The sequence below is a fragment of the Impatiens glandulifera genome, chromosome 1, assembly GCF_907164915.1.
Source record: "Impatiens glandulifera chromosome 1, dImpGla2.1, whole genome shotgun sequence".
Lineage (NCBI taxonomy): Eukaryota > Viridiplantae > Streptophyta > Magnoliopsida > Ericales > Balsaminaceae > Impatiens > Impatiens glandulifera.
Genome location: NC_061862.1, coordinates 44746981 through 44757932, shown reverse-complemented (window position 1 = coordinate 44757932; position 10952 = coordinate 44746981). Strand labels below are relative to the sequence as shown.

At 32.4% G+C, this 10952-nt stretch overlaps 1 protein-coding gene across 2 annotated transcripts; it reads left to right on the top strand.

Annotated features, from left to right (window-relative positions):
* The first annotated feature begins 1418 nt into the window (after positions 1-1418).
* On the top strand, positions 1419-9977 carry LOC124922765 (kinesin-like protein KIN-13A). Of its 2 annotated transcripts, none has more exons than XM_047463475.1 (14): positions 1419-1634; positions 1755-1870; positions 1976-2238; positions 2657-2878; positions 3232-3423; positions 3762-3866; positions 3974-4051; positions 4190-4271; positions 5615-5777; positions 6563-6892; positions 8015-8233; positions 8326-8905; positions 9014-9079; positions 9253-9977. In XM_047463475.1, the coding sequence occupies exons 3-14, from the start codon at positions 2029-2031 to the stop codon at positions 9439-9441; spliced, it is 2436 nt and encodes an 811-aa protein (XP_047319431.1). In that variant the 5' UTR covers positions 1419-1634; positions 1755-1870; positions 1976-2028; the 3' UTR covers positions 9442-9977. The 2 variants fall into 2 exon arrangements, with proteins under 2 accessions (XP_047319431.1, XP_047319430.1); XM_047463474.1 differs by having other exon boundaries at positions 1419-1666.
* The last annotated feature ends 975 nt before the right edge of the window (positions 9978-10952 follow it).

Here is a 10952-nt window from a genome sequence, read left to right as displayed (position 1 = left end):
TAGAAATTGGTAAAAACAAAACAAGTCGAATTAATCTATCAATCAACTTATAGTTTTGTGACTTGTTTGTTTCATCTAATGTGCAACACAAATTATTGATGAAAGACATATTTTAAAATTTCTCATTATAAGAAACATCAATTTTATAATACTGAAGTTGAGATCTCAAATAATGCATTTTTTCCACTGAAGTCTTCTAGATAATATTTTTCAACTAATTTGCAAATATCTTCAACTTTAATTGATTTTAAATTATGTTTAAGGTTTAAAACAGAAGAAGCTTTATCTCTAAATTTAACATTAAACTCTATTAGTTGAAAATCTATTAATAAATTGAAGGCATTGAAATGATAGTATTGACAAATTGTGAACGACTCTTTTTGTTGGCATGAATGTCTTATTGCATTTTTTTTATGAATAATTTTAGAATTTCAATGTTATGTGTGTGCAAACCATTTTCACGTATGGGAGATGATCAAATCAGTAATCTCTCAAATTAAAAATTAATGCTTTAGTAGTTGAACTATAACACTTACCGTATCAAAATATTTGTGTTGCTAACGGAGATGTCCGAGAGATAGACGGAAGGTAGTTGAAGAGAAATTAGGTTAATAGAACATAATAAATTAAATTAATTAGATTTTAAATAAGTAAAAACTAACTATAAAAGTCTATTTAGTGAATTTTAGGCAGTATGATAGAATTATAGAGAAAAAAAAAAGAATTCACACAAATTTAAACCGAGATATTAGAAAAAGTTCTAACCTGAGATTACATAGATCTCTAAAATAAAATTAACATTATATAAAAAATTGAGAAGAATTTCAAATTAATTCTAAAACATAATATTAATTAAAGAACAATTATAGAATATTTACATTAATCTAATTTTAAAATAGAAAAATGAATTAAAGTACTTGTGAATTCATTATTGACAAATTCAGATAGTAGATGTAGATTAACTAAATATGAAAATATACATTATATCAAATGAGAAAAAAAATTAATCAACTTTCAAACATAATATTAATTGAATAACTGGAAAATATATTCACATTAATCCTGATTTGCCATTTCCTGATATTTTAGGAACCACTAAACGAATACGACACACAAAATTACACAACGAATACGATTCGAAGGCATCATCGATATAAATGTATATATAAAAAATTCATAAAATAGTTTAGATATCAAAATTAAATTCATCAAACTTCTTATGTCTTAAGTATTAAAGTATAATTTAAGATGATTCTACCATCTAATTTTGTAAATTTAAAAAAATCACTTTATACTTAATAAAATCACTTAAAAATTTAATTAATTATAATAGAGATGTGATTAAATAATAGTTAATTTATTTTTATTATGTTAAAAAACTTGAAATAGATAGATTTGTTGAATAATTTGGTACATTAAAGGTGGCCTTTCCTTCCCTCTCTACCTGACGACGAGAAACCCCTCTCATAATTCCGTGCAAGAAGCTTTTTGCAGGAAAATCATTTTTGTTATCTTGCTTCGTCCGTTTCCTGCAGATCTAATCTTGCGCCAAACCCTGATTTCATAACACAATAATTCGACGGATCGTGTTGGGCAATCTTATTGGAGAAATTGTTTATTTCCATCTGAATCTGGTCTGTTTTTTTTTTTGCATCAAGATGATATAGTACGCTATTACTCTAACATCCCTTGTTTCTTTATTCAATTTGGCTTCAAACGTATACAGTCTTGCTGATGTTATACTACATTTCTAGGGTTAAGTTCGAAATTATGCCGCATTAAAGGATTGCACCGATTGGATGCAAGCGGTGCCCGGTTTTAATCATTTGGTGGTCTGATCTAGGTTTGGATTTGAATTGTTTGCCTCATTGTGAGTTTTCCTAAATTAGTATATTTTCCTGATCAAAACATGCCTTGATCTAGGCCAAGTTATTCTTCCTTTTTAATGTATTTTTTTTGTTTCACCTGTTTGAAGGGCTGATCACCAAGTCTTGAAAATTGGCTCCCCAACGCAGATCACAGCGCCACATGGGTGGCCAGATGCAACAGAGCAATGCTGCAGCAACTGCTCTGTATGATTACCCAAACGGCGGGTCCATGCACAATGCAGGTGCTGGGAACGATGCTGGAGACGCTGTCATGGCGAGATGGCTCCAGTCCGCTGGGTTGCAGCATCTGGCCTCACCTACGGCCTCAAGTGGCATCGACCAACGTCTTCAACCTAACCAACTCATGCAGGTAGAAAAATCGATGACTTCTATGTTCTTGCCACATTTAAAATATATAATACAATGTATTTTTTTGTTGTTGTTGCTTGTAGTTCATCCACTTGTGTTGAATCATTAATTAAGTGCTTCCTTTTTGCCATGCTCAATTTCTTTTCTTTTAAGTTAGTGCATGATCTGTCCCTAAATGCATGTGCATATACTCCATTGCATGAGGTGGAAGAACCTGAAGCTTTAAATAATTATTTGCGTTTGTTTGATCGAGCCAATATTCTTCTATCTTACAAAGTCTTACTTGAGGGAATGCAATGTAGATCAGTAGAAATCTTGTTTAGTTTCCTTTGGTGTGAGGTCTGTGCTTAATTTGTTAGATGATGTACTTTATACTTACCTGGGATCCTAAATAAGATAAATGGGTGTGATATTTCAAGGGATATGGTGCACAGTCAGCTGAAGAGAAGCAAAGGGTCTTTAAGTTGATGAGAAACCTCAACTTCAATGGTGAATCTGTTTCTGAGCCATACACTCCAACTGCTCAGGCTTCATCCATGATGGTTGGAGCAGATGCCTTCTATTCCCCCGAGTTCCGAGGAGATTTTGGGGCAGGACTATTGGATCTTCATGCTATGGATGATACAGAGCTTCTCTCTGAGGTATGGTAGACAATTAACTGTCTAGAAATCTTCTATTATAGTTTACGTTTACAGTCTTCATCTTGTTATGTTTTATTTCGTTCTGGGGTATTGAAGTAGATGGGGGAAAGAGGTAGGTTGTGTCTAGCTTTTTTAGTCTCTTGCCTGCTTGATTTCTAAACAGTAAACACTAAAGCATAAAGGGAGATTTTATGCTTGTGTTTTCCTTTGCAGCCCAATTCAATGTATTATTTCATGACACAATTTAGTGATATTCATAATCATGTGAGTGCATATTATTCTCCTATAAATGGATTCATGAAATTTTGTTTATTCTGCTGCAATGGCTCAATGCTTTTGATTTTTTTCTGCAGCATGTTATGTCAGAACCCTTTGAGCCATCACCTTTTATGCCTGCTGTTACACAAGCATTTGAAGATGACTTCAGCATGATAGGTGGAAAGCAGGAAAAGGGACAAGCAGATTCTGATTCCTTCACTGGACTACCTACAAATGATAAAGAGATAAATACGAGGGAGAACAATGTGGCTAAAATCAAAGTTGTGGTATGTTTTTCATTGTTACTTAATTTCCATATCTTCCCATAATGTTTCATCTTAAAAACAAAGATTTCAAGTTATATATATATGCATGTGAAATTCTGGATGCAAATGCAACTGACAAGCAAGATGCTCTGGACATTTTGTGTTTGTTCTTTTCGGGGCAGTGGGTTGATTGTTAAAAAGATTTTGAGGAAGCCTCTTGCCTCTTGTTCATTTCACTAACATGAATGAGTAATTATTATGTTTGCGATTCTCCATATAGTTCTATAGATTTTTTGTAAGTGGTTCACTAACCATATTTTGGCAAACTGATTGAGCATGTTTCTTGATGTTGGCTACAGGTGCGTAAAAGACCACTCAACAAAAAGGAAATGGCTAAGAAAGAGGACGACATTGTTACTGTACTTGATCGTGCTTATCTATCCGTCCATGAGCCCAAGCTAAAGGTGCGATGTAGGGAAGCTAGCACAGGATTATATGCATGTTTTTCTTATTGAGTAGTGTTTGGCATTCATGAAACAATTGTTAGTAACGTTTAGCTTTATTGTTAAAGGTGGACTTAACTGCTTATGTGGAGAAGCATGAATTCTGTTTTGATGCTGTTTTGGATGAGCATGTGACAAATGATGAGGTAATGAACCATTGGTTTAATTTTTGTGTACTTGAAAATGTCCCCTAAATTTGTTTAGAACTTGGTTCAGAGTAAGACTTGTTAACCTAGTTTCTAATCCTAGAGTAATAACATTTTTCCTGATTTCATGCTTTACAGGTTTATCGTGTGACTGTAGAACCAATAATACCCACTATCTTCCAGCGCACAAAAGCTACTTGTTTTGCATATGGCCAGACAGGTTTGAAGAAACATTCTTGCACTCATGACATGTCTGTTCCAGATATTTTTCGATTGAGGGAGGATTACTGTTAATTGCTCTCTCCACCCCATTCTATGGAAACTCTTACTCTGAAAAGAGTATCCCAATTTATATGATCTCTTGGGTCAATTCAATAACATCTTAATAAATACTTTATATCACACATTTAATATTAGTCCAATCATGATATTCTTTTTATTTCAAGGGTATTTTGCTAATAAATTTTGCGCCACTCCTTAAGTAAGTCACCCCAAATACTAAAGGTTCGCATGAAATGTGATGGACTGAGTATTATACACCTACACAATCTTAAATGATATAGGATTGCATGATTAAGTGTATGGTAGTTTTGGATAAGCAAGCATGCAAATTCTATAGGGAAAAACATTTGTTTAAAAATAATTGCCAGTTGAAGACCTTGTACACATAGGCTTGATTTTGTAACCATTTTGACCTGATTTCTCACCCTGATGGATGTGGATCTGAATGAATCACGTTTTGAAACAAGGTGTATTTGAACTTGGCTCTTATCCTCATCCAGATCTAGATACACCTAAAAAAGTTGTCAACAATAGAATTTCTCTTTTGGCTTTAGATTGTATCTGACTGAGTTGGGTGATGGCTCAAAAAATATCTCAATTTTATGATAATGAGATGGTTGGATCATTTGCGAGGTGTTTGATGATTGCGCGGTGTATCCAACAAGCTACACCTCTTATGCCAAACATAAGTAGATCCAGGAATTCCAGTTTCTTTACAAGTAGGGATTATAATATTGGTATAGAAGTTTATTCTGCTTAAAATTTCTCCTAGAGCTATCATAAATGGCTTATTGTCGAGTCTTCCTTTGCACTATATGTTAAAGCAAGGAATGTGGAGGAGAGGATAGTTTGGGTAGTAGTAGATGATGGTCAGCAAGGCAATATCAGTTGATTTATTCCCTCTTCTTCTGTGAATAAGCCAATCATAACTACACCAGAAACTTAGATGAATGAGACAGTTATGTTTTTATCCAACGGTCAACTGAGTTCAAATAACATCTCCAAAGAACTTTGGTAACATATTTTTGGGATGAGACCTTGGTTAGAATCCTTTTCTTGTAGCGTTCGAGAGATAAATCAGATCAACAATCAATATAGCATTACTTAAATGTTCTCCATAGAATTAAAATGTGCATCAGTTGTGAGTTTTGAATGGGGAAATTATGTTCTTTGTAATCTAGAGATAGTTCAGCTTCTAAAAATACCGAATTCTCTTTTCATGCTCATCTTTTGTAGATGTGTACTGTATCAGATTGATTAGTTTTTATCTTTTAATTTCAGGAAGTGGCAAGACATTTACAATGCAACCTCTTCCTCTAAGAGCTGTTGAAGATCTTGTCAGATTACTGCACCATCCGACATATCGCAGTCAGAAATTCAAGTTGTGGCTTAGTTATTTTGAGATATATGGTGGGAAGCTCTACGATCTTCTTAGTGACAGGAAGTCAGTCTTCTCTCCATTAGAACACGTATTTTTTTCACATGTGGATTATTATATTTGGTGACTAATGGTGTCTTCAGAGGTCTTTCTTGTTCGTGTCTGAAAAGGATTCTTTAAAGTGAAAGCTATTGTTCAGTAACATTGTTTAGTGTGTATGGCTTATGGAAAAGCTAGGTGTGCTGGTGTTATTCAATGCTAAAAATATGTCCAAACTCTAATCTTATACATTGGTATATGAGATTAGATTCTGCATTTAACTGGAAACATGGCCTATGAGATTAGATCCATCTTATGGGTTTATATTTGCTTCCATATGTTATGTAGTTTCTCAGGACTGAGTGTTGCTACAAAGTGGCAAAGTGCTGCAGTGGAAATCCCTAATAACTTAAGATTCCGACTCTGAGCAATACAAGTCTGGTGTTAAAGAAAAGTCCCTTATAACCATACTATACTTTTTTCCTCAAAAAATATTCAAACCTTGTCCAACCTATTTGTAATACATTTTTATTACTATTTTGAAAATGGAATTTCCATTAGTGAGAGCCCAAAATGACCCGAAATTACACATAGTGAATAAGCCAATACTCACGGAACCAAAAACAAATCTGAAGGCGTGCGCCGGAGAAAAACAAAAATCAGGACGGACCCATTGTGATACATTATTATGTATTTTCAATTTACATGTCTGCAAATATGCTATACATATTAGTTTTGTGCTAATTATGCATTACCATGATGTTTAGTTTAGTAGTAAATGTGAATATTCTTCATAATAACTTCATTATTAGGAAGCTTTGTATGCGGGAAGATGGGAGACAACAAGTTTGTATTGTTGGTCTGCAAGAGTTTGAAGTTTCAGATGTACAAATGGTGAAAGAGTACATTGAGCGGGGAAGTGCTGCAAGAAGCACAGGCTCCACTGGTGCTAACGAGGAGTCTTCGAGGTCACATGCAATACTTCAACTAGTTATCAAGAAGCATACTGAAGTAAAAGAATCTAGGCGCAATGTGGATGTTAATGAGTCTAAGAGTGGGAAGATTGTAGGGAAGATTTCGTTTATCGATCTTGCTGGTAGTGAAAGAGGAGCTGATACAACTGATAATGACAGACAAACAAGGTAACCCATATGCATAATAATGTAATACATGTATGAATATTGGTGGTTTATCTTGGAAATAGCAAGTCAGTATTATTGTTTATTTGCTCTTAAACTGGTGATTTTTAACCTCTTTCAATCATGTTCTTTCTTGACAAAAAATGCTTTGTTCTTCAATAAAAATAATTTTAAACCTTTTCAATCGTGTTATTTCTAGATGATTTTGAGGAGGTGAAAATTTGTTTGGTATAAAGACTTGAAAGGTATTAATATATAATAAAATAATAATATAAAATATAGGGGTATTTTAGTATTTAAGATAATGAATTGAGTGATTTGATGGATGAGAGGGAGAGTGAAATGATGTTTGATTAGGTTGAGTTGTTTAAATAACCCAACCGAACAAGCCCTTAGTTCTTCAACTATGCTTTTAGCCTTCCCTTTCTTATGCTCTTTTTCGATTATAACTTGGTTCATCAACTAATGATTTTAACGTTCCTTCTATCATGTTATTATCTTGAGACATTTTGAGCTTATTTGGAAGTTAGTATTTTATCACAATTTATGTCACAATCATGATATCATTGAAAGATCCCCATAGTTAAAATTCAAAGTTATGTTTTTCTTATGTTTGGTATGATCTTTTTAGATCATGATCAAATTATTTTGGATCATGATTATTATATTGTAAATTTTGTTGCTTCTTTTGGATACAAATTATTTTCTCCATTATGATCCAAAATTATAGTGCAAGTGTTTTTTGCTTGATTTGGTATAGAATTATTTTTTCCGATCACAATCAGATTAGTTTTTGGATCATGATTAAATTATTTTTTAGATCATTGAGAATTTTGGCAAACATAACAATGTTGATTTTTCAGATCATGATCAACATGAAAAAAAATTGGTCACAAAACAGCCCAAATTTTGAGAAATGTAGTCCAGGGATTGAAATTTTATGCCAAAAGAAAGGATTGTGTCCAGTCTGCACCAGTTTTTGTACCTTGTAAATATTTATATAGAAACTTCAATACCCAAAGTTTGTCATGGCGTGTTTGCTGCTTACGCAAGCTATTTATCTAATCAAATCCACTCTTATTCCATACACTGGATTCAGATGCTATTTCATTTATAATATCTCAGAATCGAAGGAGCTGAGATTAACAAGAGTCTTTTGGCTCTCAAGGAGTGTATCAGAGCCCTTGACAATGACCAGATTCATATTCCATTCCGGGGAAGCAAACTCACTGAGGTGCTTCGTGATTCTTTTGTTGGAAACTCAAGGACTGTCATGATTTCTTGCATTTCTCCAAATGCTGGTTCATGCGAGCACACACTTAATACATTGAGATATGCCGACAGGTAACTAACTACTACTGCATAATGTTCTTTTACCCTATTACTTCCCTGTACTCCTTGACAATAATTAAGATCATGCTATAAAAACTTAATAGGGTCAAAAGTCTTTCTAAAGGTGGAAATTCCAAAAAGGATCAAGGTGCAACAAGTTCATTAACACCCACATACAGGGAATCTTCATCAGCCACAACTTTTCCTTTTTCTTCTGATATTGATGATTTTCAAGAGCACTATCAAGAGGTTAAAATGGTAGATATGGGTAGAAGGGTTGTGGAAAAGGACAACCAATTTCAGAATCCTCCTGTTGAACTGAACAAGCTTCCATCTAGTTATACAGCCAACTACCTATCCAATGGGCGAGAAGAGGTTGACAAGCAAACTTTTGGTGGTATAACAAGTCAAAAACCATATTCTTCTACTTATACACGTAGCTCAGCAGAAGCAGATGAAAAAGTGCAGAAAGTCTCACCACCAAGAAGAAAAGCTTCTGTGGATGAGAAGCCTGAAAGGCTAGTGAGTTTACAGCAGAAGAAGGATGCTGCTAGTGTCCCTGATGTTTCCACTAGTAGTTACAAGCAGCAGCAGCAAAAGACAATCAATTTCATTAATGACAATGGAGTATCCAAACAGTATGAACCTGAATCGCCAGATGGAAATATCAATCAAATACTGGAGGTGGTTTATTAAATTACTTTTGTTATTCCTCTCACTCTCTTCACCTATTTGCTTGCAGGCAATTTTAAAGTTGACTGACTATGTTGAATCTTGCTCCGGTCTTTTTAGGAAGAAGAAGCTCTAATTGCTGCTCATAGAAAAGAAATTGAAGATACAATGGAGATTGTCCGCGAAGTAAGATTTTTAGTCCATTTTCTTTTTACCTTGGTTTATCTTTTTGTGTGCAAAATCTTTGACAGATAACATATACTTGGCCAGATATTATTGTCAATGAGCCTATTCACAATATGAGTGAGTCACAATCGCGATTGATGTGTCAAAATTGTTTTTGGTTATAATACTGACAGGAAATGAAGCTGTTGGCTGAAGTAGACCAACCGGGTAGCATGATTGACAATTATATAACTCAGCTGAGTTTTGTGCTTTCCCGAAAAGCAGCAGGGTTAGTCAGCCTTCAAGCTCGCCTTGCTAGGTTCCAGCACCGTCTTAAGGAACAAGAGATTCTAAGTACTAGGAAGAGAGTGCCACCACGTTAAGGTGTCACCATCAATGGAAAGAAAGCCTCTCTCAGCAATCACTTAGGGTTTTCAGTGAAGCTGCTCTACTCTCTCCAATGGAGTGTGAGAATTACGCAAAGTTGGTTGATCTCCAAGGGTATATATATATATATAACACATTGATTTATCCAAGGATTTCAAAGCTGGGGCAATCGTTGAGAGAAATCAACGTCAGTTGTTGTTGTATGATGTATAGTCATGTTGTCGATTTATATGGATGTTGTCTAGCTAGACTGGGGGATGGATGAGGTTTGCAAAAAAACTTGACGACGAGTGTAATGGGTTGCAGAAAAGAACCACAAAAAAAAAAGTTGGATACTTCTACTACTAGTACTGCTATTGTAATAAGTTCATTCTTCCTCAGTTTGTTTGTTGTCTAGGTTGATGTTGTGTTCTATATTCAATTGTTTTTGTTGTTTTTTTAATTGTTTCCTCTAAAAAAACAAATATATGTTATATATGTTTCTATTGGATTGTGAACTTTTACTGCACATATAAAAATGCATTTCTTTCTTAGCCTTTTGGTTGATTAGATATCATTTTTGTTGTCTTATTTGAAACTGAGTTAAATTTAGAAATTTATCAGCTGTTTAAATGGATTGATGAGCAGTGGTGAGCTTATGAGGCAGTTATACAAAATGTGCTGCAAGCTTATTTTGTAATAATAATAATAATATAATAATATATATATATATATATTTTAAAAATTCACAAAGTCAATACTTTGATTTATTTATTATATAATTATATAAAAAATAAATTTATAACAGTATATGGAAAATAATTTTTAATATAAATAAGTCAAAATACATCAAATCAAAAGAGTAATGATAAGGATAGAATCTGATTTACAGATAACTAAACATAATTTTAAATGTTTATTTATTTATTTCATATTTATTAATAATTTACTTCTTTTCTATTTATTAACAATTTATTTTTTTATGTCTTCCATCTTCATTAATAATTTATTTATTTAATAATTTATAAATATATATTTATATATTTTATTATTTAACTTATTTATTTATAAAAAAATTAGAATAATAATAGAGACAATAATAAATCAAATAAATAAATAACAAAATATATATTATATTTAAAAATATATATTTAAAAGAATAAAAAAATAAATATATATATATATATATATTTTTAATTAATTATAAATATTCTCAAATTATACCATACTAATATTTAAAATAAATATAACTTAAACTATCAACTACATAAATACTTTAAGATAAAAGCTAACCCAATATTATAATATAAGAAGAGAGAATATATAACATTTTATAATACATTGTATAAGGAAAAAAATATAAAAAAAAAAAATAAAGAGGGAAAAAAATAATACATTTTTATATTTAATTTTTTATTCTCATAAATATATATTTGAAAATACATATTTTGTTATTTTTTTATTTGATTTATTATTATCCCTATTAATATTTGAAATAAATTATTAATAAAGATTAAAAAAATATAAA

Excerpts from the sequence above, each read along its gene's own strand:
- LOC124922765 (XM_047463475.1), top strand. The coding sequence starts at position 2,029 with ATGGGTGGCCAGATGCAACAGAGCAATGCTGCAGCAACTGCTCTGTAT. Across the intron at positions 2,239-2,656 it reads AACCTAACCAACTCATGCAG|GGATATGGTGCACAGTCAGC; the intron begins GTAGAAAAATCG and ends TGATATTTCAAG. Across the intron at positions 6,893-8,014 it reads GATAATGACAGACAAACAAG|AATCGAAGGAGCTGAGATTA; the intron begins GTAACCCATATG and ends ATAATATCTCAG.